Source organism: Schistocerca cancellata, chromosome 3, assembly GCF_023864275.1.
Source record: "Schistocerca cancellata isolate TAMUIC-IGC-003103 chromosome 3, iqSchCanc2.1, whole genome shotgun sequence".
Classification (NCBI taxonomy): domain Eukaryota; kingdom Metazoa; phylum Arthropoda; class Insecta; order Orthoptera; family Acrididae; genus Schistocerca; species Schistocerca cancellata.
Genome location: NC_064628.1, coordinates 507,570,449 through 507,592,006, shown reverse-complemented (window position 1 = coordinate 507,592,006; position 21,558 = coordinate 507,570,449). Strand labels below are relative to the sequence as shown.

Genomic DNA, 21,558 nt, shown 5'->3' with positions numbered 1-21,558 from the left:
AACCTCTAGTCAAGAACGTGACTGATGAGTTTACCATGTGTCCGTCTACAACATGTAATAACGATGGAATCACTGCAACGGTAATTACATAAACAACTTACTCATCGTGGAACTGCTATTGCCAAGGCTATTGCTAACCACAACAATCCAAAAAATTCATGTTTCAATGTTGCAGGGAGCACAAAAGGAAATTTTTTAACGAGTCAATTTTTACTCTGCTCACCGCCACAAGGTGTGCTTATCCAGGGAGAAAACTAGGTACTAGGGAGGAGGGGGAGGTACCAAACTAAGAAAACACCAAAAGCACAACACATTACGTTGTCTAATACGGTGTCTGGAAAAAGCTGGCATTCAAAGTAGCTTCGTCGTCTAGGTATTAATAAATACACGTCATGTATGGTTTTCAAGGGAGTTTTATACCATTTTTCTTGTAAAATGGTGCCAAGTTCAGCTAACGATGATGGAGGTAGATACCGACCACGCAACCTTCTCTCTAAAGTAGACCACACAGGCACAATAATATTGAGGTCTGGGGGCCCTATTGGCCAGGAGAGACGCGACAGTTCATCATAGTGCTCACAAAACCAGGTCCTGGACGATGCGACCTATCTGAACAGAGGCGCTGTCATCTCGGAACACAGCCTAGTCAATGGGAACAAACTTCGTACCATCGGATTGACCTTATAAGCGAAATGATCACAATTCTTGGCAGTATTCGAACTTGCTGACAACTACGGTGCCCATGGAATACCACAAAATGGCTGCCCAAATCATCACCGAACCCCCCGCACCTTCTTTCACTCTTGGGACGGGACCTCGGCCAAAAGTTGGAAATAGTATGCAGCAAGACTCATCCGACCAAATGACATACTTCTATTGCTCTTTAGACCAGATTTTATAGTATCGGCACTATGTTTTTCTCTCACGGCTATTTGCCTCACTGGTAAGTCGCTTTGGAATTAAAGCTCGCCCTGTAATTCCCTGCTTATGGAGATCGCTTCGTGCTGTTTTGTTGCTGACAGGGTTTGCAAGTGCGACATTCTATTCTGCAGTGTCTTGCAGTTGTCCTATTATTTTTCGTCACAATCCTCTTCAATGAACCTCTGTTGCGATCATTCAACACACACTTTTGTCCGCGATGTGACGGGATGATGTATTTCCGCTTTCTCTTGTGCGATGTAAATCTTCGATTCGGTGCCTCTTGCGACATCAAACACCTCAGCTACCATACGAGCACGATCAAATCTCCCCACGTTCGGAGTCACTTTTTTTTTTGGGGGGGGGGGGGGGGAGGGGGAGGGGGGGGGGGTCGTCAGTCTGACTGGTTTGATCAACCCGCCAGGAATTCCTCTCCTGTGCACCTCCTTTCATCTCAGAGTAGCACTTGCAACCTATATTATCAATTATCTATTGGACGTAATCCATTCTCTGACTTTCTACACAGGTTTTACCCCCTACACCTCCCTGTAGTACCATGGAAGTTATTTCACGATGTCTTAACACATGTTCTATTATCGGTTCCTTTTTTTCTGTCTCTTCCACACGTTCCTTTCTTCGTCGATTCAGAGTACCTCCTCATTCCATACCTTGTCAGTCCACCTGATTTTTAATAGTCTTCTATAGCACCACATCTCAAATGCTTCGATTCTCTTCGGTTCCGGTTTTCTTACAGTCCATGTTTTACCACCATACTATGCAGTGTTCAGATTGCGAAAACAATCTGTTGCCACCCACCTACATAGAGAGAAATGATCATCACGATAAAATAAGAGAAATCAGGGCTCGCAAAGACAAATTTAAGTGCTCGTTTTTCTCGCGTGCCGTTGGAGAGTGGAACGATAGAGAAACAGCTTGAAGGTGGTTCATTGAACCCTCTGCCAGGTACTTTATTGTGAATAGCAGAGTAATCACGTAAATGTAGATGTACATTCTCAGAAATCTCTTCCTAAAATTAAGGCCCATATTTGATATTAGTAGACTTCTCTTGACCAGGAATTCCCTTTTTACCTGTGCTAATCTGCTTCTTTATACCCTCCTTGTTCTATCATGGATCACTTAGCTCCAACATAAGCACTCACAACTAACCGAACACTGCCCTGGCCGCGAATGACACTGCAACGTATTGTGGGCATTGCACAGTACCGTTCGTGGTCAGCTACAAGAGCGCACCTGTAGGCTTGGCTTGCCATCTGCACTGATAATCAAGCACACCTTTCTCGCGGTGTTACCATATTTTTGTCCAACACCTGAAAAAAAAAAAAACCCACGTAGTCTGTCCACCTGTGCATCATCGTTGTACATCTGAAACATAGTTATCGATGGATTCAATGGTCACCATGAAAGTAAACGACCTTTTAAAGTATTTTAGGTGCCCACGTTCCAGCTACTGTGAGGTCACTGATCCCAGCAGGGAATTGGTTCTTGCAAGAGGATAGCTCTCTCCATTTACACTCTTCTAAATATTCTGGATTGGCTTGACGACCCTAAAGACTAAACAATACATTTTTATTGCCTTCCACAATTGCCACGTTTTTAATGTTAAGGGGAACACTGTGGCCTAACGAGGAAAAATAAACAAAGGGCCTCTACCCTTTCTACAGTATTTCTCGGTGAATTTAAATATTTTTTGTGGGAAATAATGCCACACACGAACGTTCTTGATTTGTATGTATCGATCCCAAGAAGGTTTAAGGTCGCCTAGGACCCCAAAGACGGCCGTGTATCACATTAGATTTCTGTTCGTATTATTGTATATAGCCCCTCGGATTTACGTTGCTGTTCACACTGGCAGTTTTCTTCGTTTTACCAGCCCGAGCACCGCGGAGAACAATAACAGCGTAACGCAGCGTTCACTTCAACGACTTGAAAACGCAGTCTACAGAACGAACGCTGGACACCAGAAGAGTCCGCGCGCTTTCGCTTTTCACTGGCTGAGCGTCACGGACCATCGAACGCGCAGCGGGCTATTGACCTCGTCACCACCAGCATCCTCCTCCTCAAGAGATCCACTGCCCCCACCCCTACCCGTCACGACTAAACACAGTTAAGATAAACTTATTTACTAGCTGACTAAATACCTGTATGGAACTGTACTTGCCCTGAATTCCACTGTCCTGTCTTCACAGAAGTTCCATCAACACTGGAGGGACCTGTATGGTTTTGGAATTGTTTATGAATATACAAACTAAACTACTTCTGATGAACATCAGTCTTACTTTCGTTTTTGAAACATTACTGCAATGGAAATGATCAACTTTTAAATCAAGCATTCTACCAACCATAGTCTCTCCAACATCCTCTTCCTAAACTAAATGAAGGCGCCGCTTCCTACAAGCATGGGAAGGGATCTTTCCCTCTGTAGCAGAGTATGCGATTTTATGAAATTCCCGTGAAGTTTGCAAAATAAGAGACAAGTACTGGGAGAAATAAAGCTGAGAGGGAAGGTCATAAGTAGGAACAGGAAACCTTCGCAACAACGGTATTGCGAAATTAGCGGTTTTTAGCAAAAAAGTGACATCTGGGACTTTTACGACATATTCCGAAATCCGTAACTTTGAAATGTATAAAAATATTATATAAATAAGAACGGCAATTTACTAATATTTGTAACTGATAGTTATCGAACGTTAAAACTGCATTTTGGTTTCTAATCTCCTCAAGGCTGAGGGTTCGTGTGTATTCCTAAAATAACGGTTCATTTTCTGCGTAGCGACCTGTGATTTGACTACGTACATAGCATCGAAATTAGCAAAAAACACCACCGAATTTTGCAAAAAAAGAAAAAAAAGAAAAAGCATCACTGAATTTGGCGAATGAACCACCACTGGATTGGGCAAAAAAAAAAACATTACATTCGGAAAAAACCAACAGCACCGAATTCGGAAAAAACAACATCCAATTTGGCAAAAATACCGAATTTTGTAAAAAAAATAAAACCGAATTTTTTTCCTATCCCTCGTCATTAGCCGTTCCGAGATAGAGCAGTCGGTAAAAGCAAGGCAAGTGAAAGGCAAGTTTCTGCTTTAAATTACCAGTCTCGACAAAGTTTTTGTCTGCTAGGAAGTTTAAACTTGCAAGCTGTTCCTACTTTGCTAGATACATCTGTCCACAGTTTCCTTCAATTCGCGACACTGTTGCAGTGATATAATCATGGATATGAGGGATGGAAAGCTAGACCCCGTACATTGTGATGCTCGAGGGGCGACATCCTTCCTGCTACACATGAAGATAATGTACATACAGGAAATAATCACTATATAAACCAGTGACTGCCTCCATTATTGTAGATGTATCTATGACATCACAAAGAGGTCATTTGGGAGGAATTATTATCACCAACATTACTTGAAAAAAGGCTGTAAGCTTTGTCACTAATCAAAGCTCTGCTCAGCATACTTTTTAAAAAATGAGTGACACGTAATTTGCCATTTTGTCCTGCAATTACAAAAACAGGTCCCATTCTTGTTACATAGTGCTGAGATAGTTTTAATGACACATTAGCTCAGGTTAATAACAACACATAGGTTAAAAATCAAAGTGGCTAGGTCAGAATTTGACTCATCCCATTTCAAATATGGTCACCGTTTTACTTCTCTCAGGGTATCTTCTATCTTATTCCAACTAAGCTGACAGAACTTTCAGATTAGAACAGAAACTGTTTCTTCAAATACGATTTCAGAACTGCTGCTCAGTATAAATACACTGTGGTAAGACTGCATATACAAATTAAATATGAAAGCAAATCCCAAGCTTTAAAAACCACTTTATACTTCTTGGAAGATACAAAAATATTAAATCTAGGGACAGAGTTCCTGTACCAGCTAAATTACTGTCACTGTTGGCAATTGAAAGACAACACTGACCAAGTATGTACCCTGAAAAATTAAAAATCTAGCTCCTGCTGAATACATAAACAATAAACTCATAATGCACCTTCTTTTTTTGGGGGTTGGGGGGGTGGGGTGGACCACCACATTGCAGATAAAACTGTTTAGGAATCACTCACATGCAATCATTAAGTAAGAAAGGTTTTGATACTGAAAACCTTGAAACCTGGAAATTACAGTCTTTACCATATGATAATATCTTCCCCTTTTTTCCTCTCTAGACAACTGTAACGTGATGAGGGACATCATTCCTTTACATAAATAAAGTATGGAAGTGGAAATCGGGAAATCATTTCCTAACATTCCCATTGTGATTTTGAATCAAGTAAATTAAAAAAAGATTGTTAGTCTTCCCATGAAAAACTATTTTCTATTGCCACTTTTAAGATACAAACATTGGATTACTAAAAAGCATCACTCTTGCTGGACCAATTCAGCAGATCCCCTCTCTTCTGAAGGCATGTCCCCTTTCATGGTTGTCCTACAGGTCATAGAATACAATCTGCAAAATATATAAAAGCATTGCAAACAAAAATAGCCTGTTTGTGACTACAGAGTTCTGAGTTGTGAATCAACCAACAGTAAATGCTGTTACAGTCCTCTCAGCTACAAAGGCCTGCAGGGTGGGGGTGGGGGTGGGGAGGGGGGGGGGGGAGAGAGAGAGAGAGAGAGAGAGAGAGAGAGAGAGAGAGAGAGAGAGAGATCCTTTCTAGTGCACTTCCATAGGATTTCTGACAGAAATTATAAATTATTCTAATTATGATAATAACAGAAATGCTTGGCCATACTCCTATCAGTGTCTTTTAAGAGACACTTATTGTAAATATTTCTTAAATTTACACTTCCCATGATCCAAAACGAACAGACAGTGAACTGAACAATGTAATTTGGATAGCAACACCTCTTTCAAAATGAGATGCATTAATGTAGTCACATGTACACATACATATGAAACAAACACAGCTAAGTATCTTTCTTTGCCCAAGTGTACACCATAGTGACGTATTCGTCAAATGAAACAATTTTTCGCAAAAGTTCACTTTTTTTATCCACCACATTTATTTGCACATCAAAACTGGCCAGTTTTAAATACTTTGTCAAGATAAAGAGGAATATCCAATACAAGCCAGCAGCTTCGACCAGTGATATAGGAAGTATGTGACAAACTCCATAACAATGGCGACTATATGGTTTAAATGGAGATTTTTCAAATGGGCTAAGCTACAAATAGCTCTGTCACCACAACCTGGTCTTTTTCTTTCACATTCATTGGCTTTGTCAACTCTCAACCAAACTGTTATCTTGCAGCCCTACCTAGACCTGGAGCTAAGCTACAGATCAGTCTGTCACCACAACCAAGTGCATTTTTTCTCCCTCCCCCCCCCCCCTCACCCTCATTGGTTTCATCAACTAAGTATACTGAAAAATACACACCAAAAGATAACATCACAGCAGCCACTAACATTACATCAATGGTCAAAGCTGACAACTAGTACAGAATATTCCTCTTGACACGCTTTCATTTTTAAGTGAATGTCATTCACACAACTGGGGGTCAAGTATGCTGTTTTAATTATACATAGTTGCCATTCCTTAGTCATTAAACACATATGGTATTTTCCACAGAAGTATATATGGAGTATGTCTGACAAATAATATCAACAGCTCTTAAATTAATATACTTGACTGTACACTCATTTGAATAACAGTTCATTTGAAAACATCAAAGTGGTCACAATTGGCCAATCAAGATGTATAAGTAATTCCAGAGAAGAAGAATATTTATTTAACAATAAAGGAAATGGCAAAATTGTTCACATTTTAAGCTCTGCATGATGATAGTCGTTTATACTGAGTTACCCTCATTGGTGGGATTAATATAAAGTTCTACATGATTCTTTTCAGTTAACTCCCTTGTGTTGGCATTTGGAAAGAGGGAATCAAGTGGACAGATAGTGGTGGGAGAGATGAGACCTAAGAAGAGTTAGCAAGCTTTCATCTCTATCTTTTGTACACCTACTTAAGAGCTTTATCCTAAAGCTGTCTGTCATTTTCTATATCACAGATTGTATGACAGCTGTAGTTCCACCATTCCACTTCACGTCTGAGACAGCTTCAAATATTATCCCAAATATTAGTTTTAATATAGTATAGCCAAGAGCATAAAATGGAAAAACACATGTCATCGTGAAGGTTTCATTATAAACCACATACTTATGCAAAGAACTTGTTTACACAGCACAACTAAATGCTACTATGAATTTATTGGTTTGGGGAGCCACCCTTTTTAAAATTAAAAAATACATAAATAAAAAAGAAAAAGGTCAGTAAGCAGTTAGAAAAAAGAATTTTTAAGCAAAAATAACCAATGGCACTGGCTAAACTGATTTGAAAGTAGATTCAATCAGGTGGTACTCAAATGTCCTTGTGTTAATAATTCAATTTCTTATAAATGTTCCCAAAAGGAATGTGCATTCTACTATAGTATAGCCTACTATTACACAGTTTATGTTGCAAACGAACTTGTTGTCATGTTACGGAATTTGCCCTAATTCCAATCTAAAAAGTTAAAATTACATTATTAGATGCACACACAATGTGCTACGGGCATTATGTAAAGAAGTTCCATTATAGTGAGCACATGAAAGTGACAAAAACTAATTTTAACTACACCTTACTGAAAAATAACTACGTTTTATTCTCCGTATAGTAAGAGACCCCGACCCATGTCACATATGTTACATTTCCACTGGGACATTTTAAAACTCTAAGCAAAAAGCTTTTATAACTATCATAAATATTTTCCCTGCAATTAAATTTCAGTATACTAGACGAAGGACATCAGATCTGCATCCTGGGACAACATTATCAGTAAATACTCTTAACAGGTTTGTAATTTGGTCTCACTTAATTAGTTCAGCCTTTACATCTTCACTCAATTCTGATAAATGTGAAGACTGATATAATTTGTTAAAAAAAACGATAAAATTATTTTCTGAAATACTAAGAATGGAGGCTGATAAATACTAGGTAGACTATTCACTTGTGCAAAAGAACATAGGCCAATTTTTATAGTGGTCCACAAAATGGGGCCACTTTAAGTATCAAAATTAGATCAAAGTACTCGTTTGATGAATGTGATTATTCGTGAGATGAATGTGATGCCGGAACAGAAATGAAACGTTGGAATGAATCTGGAGGCACCGATGACACACACTACTGCATTTAGTATAGCTAGATTTATTAATACGTTTTCTTGTGATTTGTATTATTTTTGGTTTCTACTTACCTACGGTAAACGCGGCATGTAGAATTATTAATTCTCTTGTCACTAGCATGTCGTCTTCTATCTTCAAACAAATCCTTAATTGCTGTCACACCAAGAACAAACAACACAGGTATCATTGCTATCTCCTTGCCAAAAGCATTGATTGCAGGAAACCAGTTCAATAAGACTATGAAGATAAAATAGAGATTGGCCACACGATGAAATTGTTCTAGTAAATTTTTTGGCAAAAATGACAGAAGAGTATACTTGGTTGTCCTGATTTTGTTGTCAGGACTCTTTCCATTCGGGTGCAATTTCTTTGGCGTGTGGGGTGGTACCAAATGGTTCGGAACAACGGTACGACAACGTGACCCTTCAACGTCTGTTTTTCCCCCACGTCTGAGAACATAGGACTGGAATTGTGTCCACAGGTTTGGTGTTCCACTCTGTCTCAGTGTATAAATAGATTCTGACCTAGACGCTTGCCTAGAATGTCCATGAGTTTTCGCAACGCTTCCAGCGCCGGGGATGTTTTCTGTGTCCCTGTGACCCGGAGGAAGAATGAAATCAGTCTTTGAACCCACACGAGAATGACCTTTCTGAAATCCAACTGTTCCACCATCGCTTATTTGCCCCTGAGAAAAAGCTCGCTGGTGGCCCCGATTCTGCTTCAACGCCGACGGTCGGCCAATGACGCCAACGGAGCTCGCTGATGATACTGCCCCTGTTCCGACAGCACCGTGGCTTGCACTTCGAGCGTGTCCTTTGAATACTGTTGCTGAAGTAGTCTGAGTATCCCTCGTTACACTGCTCAGGTCGTCTGACATCATAGTCGACGGCATTGCACGGGATGCTGGAAATATGTAAGTGGCACACTGATGATTGTCTTCCTGCTGGTTGTTCTCCCCACTGTACAATGATTGCATCTTTGAACATCTGTGAAAAATTGAAATAGTACAGCTTTAGTGGCAACTGCAGAATGTAAACTAAATTCCTAAAGCTATAATTGAATATAATGATGGACTTTCACATGTCTTTATTTTGTCGATGTTTGTAATAATAATAATATAATAATAATATAAATAATATGCTAAATTACAAAAAAAAAATCATAAGAATATTACCTTCCACCTCATTCCTCCTTCCTACAGAGTCCAATAGGTAGTCGCATTTATTACTAAATGGCGACTAAGCGAAAGCATTTCATTTGCTGTCACATAACTGAAACCACATCAACACCGCATACCTCCTCAACACACCTCAACGCTACCATCAGCCACACTAGCACAGACGTTGCTTGTTATCATAACATTTTGCGCGAGCCTTCTCCAGAGGTGGGGAAACGACCAATCACATCACATAAACACAACGCGTGGGAAGATAAAAATATATCTTTGCTTTAAGTTCTCAGCGAAAGATGTTTTGTTGTCGTATTTTCAACTTTTACTCGATGATTCTCTATCTTCTCAGAGACCAATACTTTTTTGGCACTATCGTTATCTTTCAGTGAAACATTGGGAACAGAAGAAAGCTGCAAGAGACACAACGGAATAAATTTCACGTGTTTCCAATGGTAGCGGCTGGGTATATTAAGGCCCTGTAGGAAGATGTATGTACAGCAATGTATTTCATAAATGAGCCACTCGCCCAACTGCTACAGTTCGCAATTTGTTGAAAGAAAGCTGCAACATAAAAAGCTTCAAAACTCTCCGCACGAGTCATGCTAGCGCGAATACGTCTACGCCGCCATGCAATAGTACCAACGCTGCGAAGTTTCATTACAAACAATGAATTCAGTAATATATCGTTATTAACATTCATGTTTCTGAATAAATAAGTATTATTTTTGTCTTTTCATGATAATTACACTACTGACAGATTTCTAGAAGTCGATTAAAATATATCTACAAATTTATTTCGAAAGTTATATATTGCTTAATATAAAGATATTTCTACGGTATTGATAAACTAAATGCTTTCTTATGTAGCATAAATATGAAACTCACTCTCAATAGCAATTAATATCAAATATAATTTTTGTTGTATGTAGAATTAGAATTCAAATGAAATGCATAATTATCTGAAATAATTTTGTCAAAAAGGAAAAAAAATGATTTAAGTATTTTACAGCCATCCTGAGCATTAATTAGCCTTACACTTGCGATAAATGAGACTATTTTTGAAAGGGAATTTTTGGCCTGTTAGGTTGGATACGGGAAGCACTGAAAATTGACCTACGGTTGGCGTTCCACAGGAAACGGGTGGTTATCGTAGACTGCAGGTTTTGTAAGTGACATTTGGTGCCGTATATTGCGTTTGTGTTCATAATGGATGAAGAATACGACGCAATTGTTCTCGGAACGGGACTGAAGGAATGTATTATTAGTGGTATGCTGTCTGTTTCCGGTAAGAAAGTACTACACGTTGATCGGAACAAGTACTACGGTGGCGAGTCGGCCTCCATCACACCGCTGGAAGAACTTTTTGCACGTTTCGGTGCTCCTTCTCCTGGTGAAACCTACGGAAGAGGTAGAGACTGGAATGTGGATCTCATCCCGAAATTTTTGATGGCAAATGGCTCCTTAGTAAAGTTGTTGATTCATACTGGAGTTACACGATATTTAGAATTCAAATCTGTAGAAGGTAGCTATGTTTACAAAGGTGGCAAAATTTCGAAGGTTCCTGTCGACCAGAAAGAAGCATTAGCTTCTGATTTGATGGGAATGTTTGAGAAGCGGCGCTTTCGCAATTTTCTTGTGTATGTCCAGGATCTGAAAGAAGATGATCCGAAAACTTGGAAAGAAACAGATCCGAATACATGTACAATGCAGCAGTTATATGACAAATTCGGTCTTGACAAGAACACACAAGATTTTACGGGACACGCATTAGCATTGTACAGAGATGACGATTATTTGAATCGTAGCGCAATCGAAACGATTCGCAGGATTAAGTTGTATAGTGATTCCTTGTCACGGTATGGAAAATCTCCGTATTTGTACCCGATGTACGGTCTTGGAGAGCTACCTCAGGGGTTCGCTCGTCTTAGTGCAATATATGGCGGTACGTACATGCTTGACAAGCCAATTGATGAAATTGTTTTGGAAAACGGCCGTGTCGTTGGTGTACGATCAGGGGAAGAAGTGGCACGTTGTAAACAAGTGTATTGCGATCCGTCGTACGTCCCAGACAAGGTGAAAAAGACGGGCCAGGTCATTCGCTGTATCTGTCTCATGGATCATCCAGTACCAAATACAAGGGATGCTCTATCAACACAGATCATCATTCCTCAGAAGCAAGTGGGACGTAAGTCTGATATATATGTGTCACTTGTAAGTTTCACTCACCAGGTAGCAGCCAAGGGTTGGTTCATTGCTATGGTTTCAACCACCGTTGAATCTGAGAACCCTGAAGCAGAAATCAGACCTGGTTTGGATTTGCTTGGCCCTATACGTCAAAAATTTGTCAGTGTAAGCGATTACTACGAGCCAACAGACTTGGGGAGTGAAAGTCAGATATTTATTTCCACATCATACGATGCCACTACTCATTTTGAAACAACTTGTCTGGATGTATTGGACATTTTCCGCCGAGGTACAGGCGAAGATTTCGATTTTTCAAAAGTTAAGCTTGATCTTGGTGATGAGGAACAGTAAGTTCTTTCGAATTGGTGTGCATATTTATATGAAAGTTACTCATGGCACATACCTGAATAAAAGTAATTCAAAGTTTTAACCCAAATGTTAGTCCAATATCTGAGAGTTTAAGCTTTTTTAAAACACAAAACTTTGTTTTGCTGACCTTGTATGGCATAATCTCTATTATAAATATATATTATAAATATTCATTGCTGTCAGCAGTAGAGGAATCATTTAGATAAACAGCTATTTAAACTGAATGCAGTTGTATTTAAAATGTAGATTTTGGTAGCACATAAATGCAATGTGTGGGTGCAGGTACTGCTTAAGCCATATCCTGGTGAATACATTGTTTATTTGAGAGAGCACTATCCTGATTTATTGTAAAGTGTTTTGTATTGTTATACTTTGTATACATATGTGTAAACAAAAACAGGTTTTTGTATATTTTCTTGTGAAAATCGTGTACTGTATGAATTTTAACTGCTTAGCTCTTGTTATGCTGTTTGTAATAGGTCAAAATGTATGAATGTTGCTGGCAGGTGTAGGTCTTATGCAGCTCTGAAGTTGCTGTCCTGTATTCTGTTCATGTGGTATTGAAAATTATTCTAGCCTGTGAAAATGCATTTAGACAGTATAAAATAAGAACTCTTCTAGGCAATAAAAGGAAGATTGTTTTCGAAATGGTTGTTAAGTTATTGCTTGTTGGAACATTTGTTTATTTGTAGCGGGAATGTGTGGAAGAGATGTCTTTGAAAAATATTGCTTCAGTTAAGGAGTAAATAACAGAAATTATAAAGATGCATGAGATAGTTTTGTTTTATTGTACTACTTAAGGAGGAAATAAAACTTTGTCAAGATAAAAGATTTTTTACATAACAGCTATTACCATTCTACATTTTCCTGTTAAGTTTTCTTGCAGCTTTACTGTAAATTTTTTTGGGGCACAACATAAAAATGTCAGATGTGTGTGATGATGCTGAAATTGTGTCTTGTGGGGGTGGTTGTTGTGTAAAAGCTCAGATGTGGAACTGTCTCTCTCTGTGTGTGTGTGTGTGTGTGTGTGTGTGTGTGTGTGTGTGTGAGAGAGAGAGAGAGAGAGAGAGAGAGAGAGAGAGAGAGAGAGAGAGAGGTTTATTGCATTGAGTGAAGGGAAAGAGAAAAATTTGAGGACAACATTATCTCATTGGTGCTGTCACTTCATTGATTACTATATCACTATGCAAAATGTTTGGAGGAATAATGATACTGAATTGGTCAGTTATGGTATGTATGGTCACAATTTCATGAACTGCATGTAAGTAATAACTCTCGATTTCAGTATTATTGTGCTGCTTGGCAAACTTCATTAAACATTTTTTTTTTTTTTTAGTGAAAGGAGCAAATTATAAAACCTTCTTAGTTATTGTGTGTGATTTTATTTCCCTGTCGTAAATGAGGAATTGTATTTGATGTTTGCTTAAAACTGAGTCTGTTAGTTGTGCCCAGTGTCTATTTAACTTTTAAAACAAAAAATTTTTTCTCCTGTGTTTGGCTGCAGTATAGAAGGCATTTTAATGTAACAGTGGGAATAAGTGTAATAACTCACCTTGAAGTTAGTTGTTCATCAAGCTGTTTAAATTGGCAAATAAGATTACAGCCCATATCTTTAACACCTTAATTTGTCTGGTTTAACATTTTAAATTTGAGTACCTCTGGTATCTTTCGGTTGGTTCTGAGAGAGATAAATTTTCCTTTTGTTGTGAGCTTTTTGTACTTCACCTGTTCCTTTCTGTTGGTTTCTAATGGGCTATGTAATTTAAATATCTACACGTACATACGTACTCTGCAAACCATTGTGAAGTGTATGTTAGAGGATATTTAGCATGGTAGCGTATGACATGACATACTTTCCCCTCTTGCAGTTATGTATGTAGAGCAGGAAAATTGGCTGCCTAGATGCCTCTGTTTACACTGTAATTAATCTTGTATTTGTGGGTCTTGTGGGATTGATATTATCAGGCTAAAATATATTTCTAGAGCATTACAGCAGCTGTTATTGTAGTAATGCCAGACAGAATAGATGTCACGATAGTTAATTTTGCAGTATGATACAATAGTGTCTTCTTAAGTGGTTGAAGGCTACACCTTAAATTGCCAACAGGCGAATGAGTACTCAAAATATGTAATATAATAAATTGTTACAAAACAAACTGCAAGAAAAAAATAGCACCATAGGCAGCATAGTTTAAAGTGCGTGTCCAGGTTGCAGTGCAAAGTGTCCACAGCTGAAACACATTTCAAACATAAAAATCAAGTAATGAATGAGAAATATCTTTCTATTATTCCAACCACTTATAAGGTATTATTACTTCTTCTTTCTTCCTTATGTTTAAACAAATTACAAGCTTCTGTGAAACTTTATGTACGAAATACGCAAGCTAGTTCCCACAAATTGTTTCAATTATTTCTCGTTATTAATTCAGTTATTTAAAAAAAAACTGGCATTTGCAACTCACTATTTTATTACATAAAACTAAACTGCCTGTTACTTGCCCAAGGTTCAGTTATCCAAAGGCAAAAATTTTAACGTAAAATAACTTACACCAGTGATACAGATTCTAACAAGCTATACTTTGATACTTCATGGTAGATGGGCAAGGGAAAGTCACTTTGCAAACTACTTTACTTTAATAATGGTCATTATGCAGTGCATGTATGATAAACAATGTTGAATCTTGGTATTGTCTTGCAAATCAGTTTGATACAGATTTTCCTAAGAACCAGAAACCTCATATATTCAAGTAAAAGTAGGGAAGGAAAAAGTTGATCATATAATTTGCACCTCATTCAAATCATTGCATTTCATTGATCTTTGGTATTTCGAAAATGCACCTATGCTTGTTGCGTATATTAAAGATGCACAAGTACTCTGTGGTATACATTTAACACTTACTACTACTGCTATTGCTAACACATCGTAGAATTCAAACCAACCTTAGATTAATCATTGCTTTATTTTGACATTGCTTCACTGTGGATGAGGTGACTGACAAATGTAAGCTGTGAATTAGTGCTCACGGTTCTAATGTCAATAAACAATTTTTGAGTTCTGTTGTGATGTTTTGATAAAGAGGCTGTAATATAGTCCAGATCAGTTGTTTCATGCTGCTTTATTACAGTTAGTGCACTTAATCACTGAACTGCTACTATAAAGTCTCTTTCAAAATGAAAATGCTTTAGATTACATACACACGAACAGCAAAAAGAGTCATCAGACGTACCCAAAAGTCACCTCAGGTGCAGGCCCTAGCGAGTGTCTTTCTTTATTTTCCATTGTCTGCTTGGTTCTGTGTTAAAGAATTGCATTAATTAGTTGTAGCAAGTCATGTTAGTGATATTAATGTAGTGTAGGACTCAGTAGGTAGCAGATATGTTAGGGGATGTACGGAGCTCCCCGATTTACATCTTGAGACAGAACTTTAATTACATGACATGCACTTTGATATGCCCATGAAAGTGGCTGCTCCTTTGTGGTAGAGAGATGAGCAGAAAGTGATTGTGCTGAGATAATCTTGTCACATGTATTACATCAGTGCAGAGCAGGAATAATTAATGCACCACCTTAGCATTATTAGGGCTGAATGACTAAACTGTAGTCACCAAAATAATTAAGAGACCAGCCAACATAACACCATTGCGTTGTGGACAGATTTATTATGTCTGGGACTACTTTGTATTTGACAGCTCATGGTTACTATGTGGGAATGAAAAATGGGAAAAAACCAGTTGTATGTGAACTTATATACCAAAGATTACTGCTAAAACGGACTCAATTCCTGTACCAGGTAATATATGTTCACCACAAACAAGATCACTTGCCGTAAAAACATTACCAAATATTGCAAAGGTATCTTCAGCTTTTGTAAAGGTGTGCAGCAGTGTTACAAGCACATATATTTTAAAACTAACTGATGTAATTGGGTACTGTTCTAGTGATCAATAGGAGATGTGGGGGGTGCCTCTGAATTGTAAGATAAATCTTCAGGATACTGTTTCTCCATAAATAATGAAAATTAATATTTGTATAAAATTCTTCTTCCAGACCTGTTAATAACAATGAACTTGCAAAAATGTTAGCATTTTCTTTGAATGGTCTGTACAGCTTCGTATTTGCTTTGTAATGCATCTGAACTTTTATGCTTGTAATGTAACAGATTAACTTACTCCAGATTCAACACATCAGAGGCAGCAATTTTTGCTAGTCACACTAACTAGTACTGCTGTGGTGTTACTGTGGACTTCAGTCAGATGTCTGGTTTGTTGAAGGCTCGACGATTCCCTCACCTGTGTAAGATTCTTTATCTCTACCTAACTACTGCAACCTATATCCATTTGAGACTGTTTATGTAACCAAGTATTGGTCTCCATCTACAATTTTTGTCTTTCAAGCTTGTTTCCATTACCAGACTGACAATTTCTTATTGTCTCAAGATGTCCTGTCAACAGATCCCTCCTTTTATTCAAGTGAAGGCTGTCTATAACATTTAATTCACTTACAATGATTATAATATGATGATACATTTTACAGCCACCTGTGATTATAGAATGTTTCTTAATTGTTTTTCCCTATTCCTCTAAAGCTCTCTATAACTCTCCAGGAATATTCTTATGTACCTAATCCAGTATGCACATTGGAAATATGTCATTTCTCAGCCTTTGAACATGTTAATACCATCCTAGTTTTCTGTGGTTGAATAAAATTAGCAACTTGGTATGGAATAAAAACTTCGCTTTTGGAAGCATTCAGATTATGTAAAAATGTCGTAGTCTTTAAATCACTGCCATAAGTTAAATCACAAGCATCTATGTAATTGTGGCTGGAGAGAAATTAAATTCAAGAGCCTCAGTTTCTTGCAAAAAGCAGTTTTTCCCCCTCAAGCATTTCACAGAATAAATAACTTCATAATTAATAGAATGCTGCTAAAATATATACAAAAATACTTACAAAACCTATAAAAACCACAAAAATAAGATTTACCATTTATTTACACAATTCATTACAAAGAGAGACTCATTAAACTACTGTGAGGAAATAAAATATGGAATAAAAGAAGGATGCCACAAGAAAGCTTGAAAACTCAAGTAGTATAATCTGTGGTTTACCACTCACTTTTTAGTTCTGACAGAAAAAATAGACTTTGCAGAACAGTGCACATCTGCCTGTGCAATGAATAGGGAAGTGACACCCAAATCTCGTGACCACCACAATACAAGTATTGTTTACGTGCAGATGTTGAACTGATGAACTCCAAGCATTAAACAGTAAAACTCTTGAACACTATTTTAAATACTAACCCTGGGGGAGATAAAGATAAAAACAGAAGCGTTCATATAGGTGTACAATGAAATTATCCATCATTCTGTATAGTCCATGCAGAATGGATATGAAAGGGACAGTCAGATAAAAATGAGATGGATGGAAAAAAGTAAGTAAATTATTTATCATTTCAAAAGCAATTGCAATAGCTCTTAATACATTTATCTCAGTGTGAGACATGTGTTCCTTTTGCGGAAAAATGTTTGCGGTTGCCTACAGAACCGTGATTGTACCAGAGTGTGTACCTCTTTGTCAGAAGCAAATTGACAACCATGAATACTCTTGCTTCAGAGCTCCAAAAATATGGAAATTGCATGGAGAGAGATCAGGATTGTATGAGTATATGTAACAGCTTCTTAGTGAAATTTTTGCATGTTACCTGAAGCAACATTGGCAAGATGCGGACTCTCCCACTTGTTGCCAAGTTTGTTTTAAGTATACTACAGGGGCTGAAACAAAATTACATAGTCCATTGTTAAAGTGTAGATGGGCTGCTCTATTTTGTTTTGGGTCATATAAAAGCAAGGTAGGGTACTGTCGAATGTAGATTTCTGTGCTTACAAATACATCAGAATAATCGTTGGCCTTACAGGAGACTGAATGTCGTACCAGTATGCAAGTTCAAGAGAAAAATCTTGGTATGTTGGGTGCATTGATAAGCCCATCTATTTTATTAACCATCTTTCTACAGATTATCTGACCGTCTAGATTCAGGGACTGAAAAGTTCCATAGCAACCACAATGCTGTTGGATTAAGGGAGTAACAAGCTACAGAGTGCCTCATATGTCATGCTGTGTGTTTCAGCGGAATTTTTACTTGAGCTTCTGTACGTGTGTGCAGTGATGACAAACTACAACTCAAGTTCAGTAGGCAAAGACTAGTGTTTTCTCAATGGCTGCCCCATTGTCAATATTACAGGTAGCATCCAAGGACCAAGCTGCTCTAAACCGTTGATCCTCAACATCACTTTCTATTGACTGTGTGTCCTTTCAAATATAGACTGTGTGGTCTCTGATTGTCAGACACCCCCCCCCCCCGCCTCCCCCCACCTGCTAAATTAAACATCTTGACTATCTGTGTGACAACAGAGCAATTGCTACCCTCTACTACCAGCAAAAATGTGGTAGAATCTAAATCTTTGAACATGAAGCAATATACATTTTGTTGTAAGCTATATAGATAACATCACAAGCTAATATCTAGACTTACAGTAAAAGTATACTCCTTCAAAAAATACTCAAAAAGGAAAATCTTGGGACTGAGTTGATAATATAATCATTAAATGGCTATTGTTAGTAATAAGACATATGACTTAAATGAGAGCATAAATTTGATCAACATAACAGAGTAGATAAATCTGAAAACCATTGATTGAATTTAAAGGTGGTTCATCTGAAAAGGGAGACACTCAAAAGCAAGAAAGGCGGGGGGGGGGGGGGGGGGGGGGGGGGGGGGAGGTTTACGACTAAGAAATTTGTAAATGCAGAAAATACTTCTTATCTGATTTTTATAGCATTTGGTGGAATGAATGCGCATCTTCTGTCAAAAATTTTACCATTTCTCTTCTAGCGAATACTACAACTACTTCTTACCACTACCTAAATGGAAATACAGTGTCATGACAAATTAAATTCTCCTCATTGACAGCTCTAAAAATGCTGATTATAACATGGTATAGTGAACGAGTTACCACAGTATGTTCTGTTTTCACTTTATTGTCAGTCAGCTATGAGAATCTCTATGTGGTTCGATCCAGTTGCATGCTTTGGGGTGCCTGGTGCTCTGTTTCCTGTTCAATCAAATGCATTCCAGTTTTCATTGCACCATCCTCTCGTCTCTCCTATAAATAGTCCAGATACTCAACATTCTGCCACCTCCAGGACATATGAGCTTCCTGTGTGACATCTGTTTCCCATCACAGTCACTGGTGGGTCAGGTATGTGAATTTTCGTGAGTTGCCTCATTGATGATGGCTGTGTTTGTGGTCTGGTCTGTTTTAAAGCACTGGTGATCCAAAGTTTCTTAGAGTGGTCCAGAGTGTTTGAGCTGGGCACATGTGTGTATCCATGTTGGTCTTGATTTCTGCCTTTGTCTATGTGAAATGAATAGATGATCTTTTCTGTGATGATTCCCCAGCCGTGGAGCCAATAATCCACAGCTTCCCTGCCTGTTACAGGTTAGGTGCACTTTTCTTAGCTTGTTTCAGATGGGATGGTGTGAATGTTCCAGTACTTTATGTGTTAAATCCCTGTGTTCTCATTGACAAAGTACCTTTGTGTGAAAATGTGTTGTTCGGATGAAACTTTTTTTTTCCATTCAGACTGCTTCATTTTTTTTCATACATTTGTTCAAAAGCAGATGCATAGTATTCACTAGTCTCTGTTTTAGCCTTGATAGCAAAAATCCCTGTGGCATTGAACAAAATGTTAGCCATAACCTTGCCAGCAGAAGAAAACAACTTCATTTTTTTCCAAAAGGCTAGTGGCTTGCAACCATTTCTTTGACAGCTATTTCACTTTTGACCTGAAGTGATCAGCCCACATCTTGTTCACTGTAACTCACAAAGATCAGATTTGGATTCTTTTTAAAAATGGTCCAAACATTGATGAGAACTTCAATTTTGGATTTTATTTCATCCAGCATTCATTAAATGCAACCTACATCTTCCACAAAGTGCTCTCTCAGTTAATAATGTAAGCTATTCACTCCTGTTCCTTCTGAAATACTATAACATCGCCTATTACCATGCATTTTTAAATGATTTTTGACAATATGATATTGTAAACTCTCTCACTGTTTTCATCTCTCGTGCAGTTTTGGGATGTCCTTCACATTCCCAGTTTGAGTTCGGTTGGCCATTTCTTAACTAAAGGTGGCAGAATATTCCAGTTCATCCATTGTAATGAAGCACACATGACATGACTGCTTTAAAAAACCCATACACAGCACAACAAAAATAGCTTTTCAGCAATATCATTGTGTTAGGCTGAGAACTTTTAAGATTGTTCATTGTGCAGTCAGCTATCTATGAAGTGTCCAGTATATGTTGGACTGGATCACCACTATGGCCCACTATTCTACCAGTACTTATATTTCCAAGTTTTAGGTAATGTTCAGAGACATTTGGTGTCTTGGAAAAGTGAAGATGGTAGTGCTTCAATCAGAGAAAAGGTATGATTTCAGACCTTCCGGAAGAACATTCCAATTTACCATGTTAGAAATTGGAAATGTAAAGTGAGACGAAACATAAGGAAGCAAGACTGTGGGAGGATTTCATAAATTCCATTGTTCACATGATGCCATCAGCTGCTGCAGTATGAGAGTATGTCGTGATGATATCAGGAAATGGCAATATGATTTAGAATAATGTAGTTCCCAATTCTAAAAATAATACAGTTTGCTACCCTAAAAAAAAATAAAATACATATTATACTGGAGCGTTTTTAGCCGTGCCCAAGATCCCATTGTTTAATGCAATTTTGCACTGCAGCGACCTACTTTTAATGTGGGAGATGAACTCTGCATTCACTTTAACCCAGGACACCACATCAGTGATTAGAGCTATCCAGTACAGCTTTCCACAACAGTTAATGCCCTTGCAAGAAATACTCTGTTAGATGTAAATTATAAAAGATAGACAGAAGATCTTCACCCAGTTTGCTGTAGAGAAACTGGGAACATATGCTACAAACCAAACAAATACTGTGATATTAAGAGCAATTATGTGTGTGTCTTGGAATTGGAAGAAATCAGTAGGTGTCACTAGTCTGGCATCGAAAGATAATGCTGTATTATGGACAAATAAAGTATTCTGGTAACAACTATATTTGAAAGATTTTTAAATGTGTTCAAAAATGTCTCTGAGCACTATGGGACTTAGCTTCTGGGGTCATCAGTCCCCTAGAACTTAGAACTATTTAAACCTAACTAACCTAAGGACATCACACACATCCATGCCCAAGGCAGGATTCGAACCTGCGACCGTAGCGGTCGCGCGACTCCAGACTTTAGCAGCTAGAACCGCTCAGCCACTCCAGCCGGCTTTAAATGTGTAACACACAGGAGTTTTCATATTTCTGGAGAGAGCATGTTATATGGAATGTGCAGTATATAATGGGATCTTGAATGTAGAGTGTGAGCTAGTTTATGATCTAGATATGATAATTTCTTGAAACACTTCGTTCATGATAGAATGAGGGGATGGTTTTGAGATGAGTTCATCAAAGAAGGATGGTCCCCATGAAGGAATAATCACAAAATGGCTACTGTTAGTAATAAGACATATGACTGAAATGAGATGATAAGTTTGATCAACATAACAGAGTAGATAAATCTGAAAACCATTAATTGAATTTCATGATAGAATGAGGGGATGGTTTTCAGATGAATTCCTCAGAGAAGGATAG

The 21,558-nt window shown here is 38.0% G+C and overlaps 2 protein-coding genes across 2 annotated transcripts in view; one reads left to right on the top strand and one right to left on the bottom strand.

Annotated features, from left to right (window-relative positions):
- Positions 1 to 9,783, bottom strand: part of LOC126175289 (phospholipid-transporting ATPase VA) — a 361,539-nt gene extending 351,756 nt beyond the window's left edge. The window contains 2 exon segments of the mRNA XM_049921954.1: positions 8,176 to 9,090; positions 9,279 to 9,783. Coding sequence (XP_049777911.1) covers positions 8,176 to 9,080 — 905 coding nt within the window. The 5' untranslated portion in view covers positions 9,081 to 9,090; positions 9,279 to 9,783.
- A 594-nt stretch (positions 9,784 to 10,377) lies between these two features.
- LOC126175288 (rab GDP dissociation inhibitor alpha) lies at positions 10,378 to 12,657 on the top strand. Its single transcript, XM_049921952.1, has one exon. The coding sequence runs from the start codon at positions 10,482 to 10,484 to the stop codon at positions 11,808 to 11,810; it is 1,329 nt and encodes a 442-aa protein (XP_049777909.1). The 5' UTR covers positions 10,378 to 10,481; the 3' UTR covers positions 11,811 to 12,657.
- Positions 12,658 to 21,558: the final 8,901 nt, after the last annotated feature.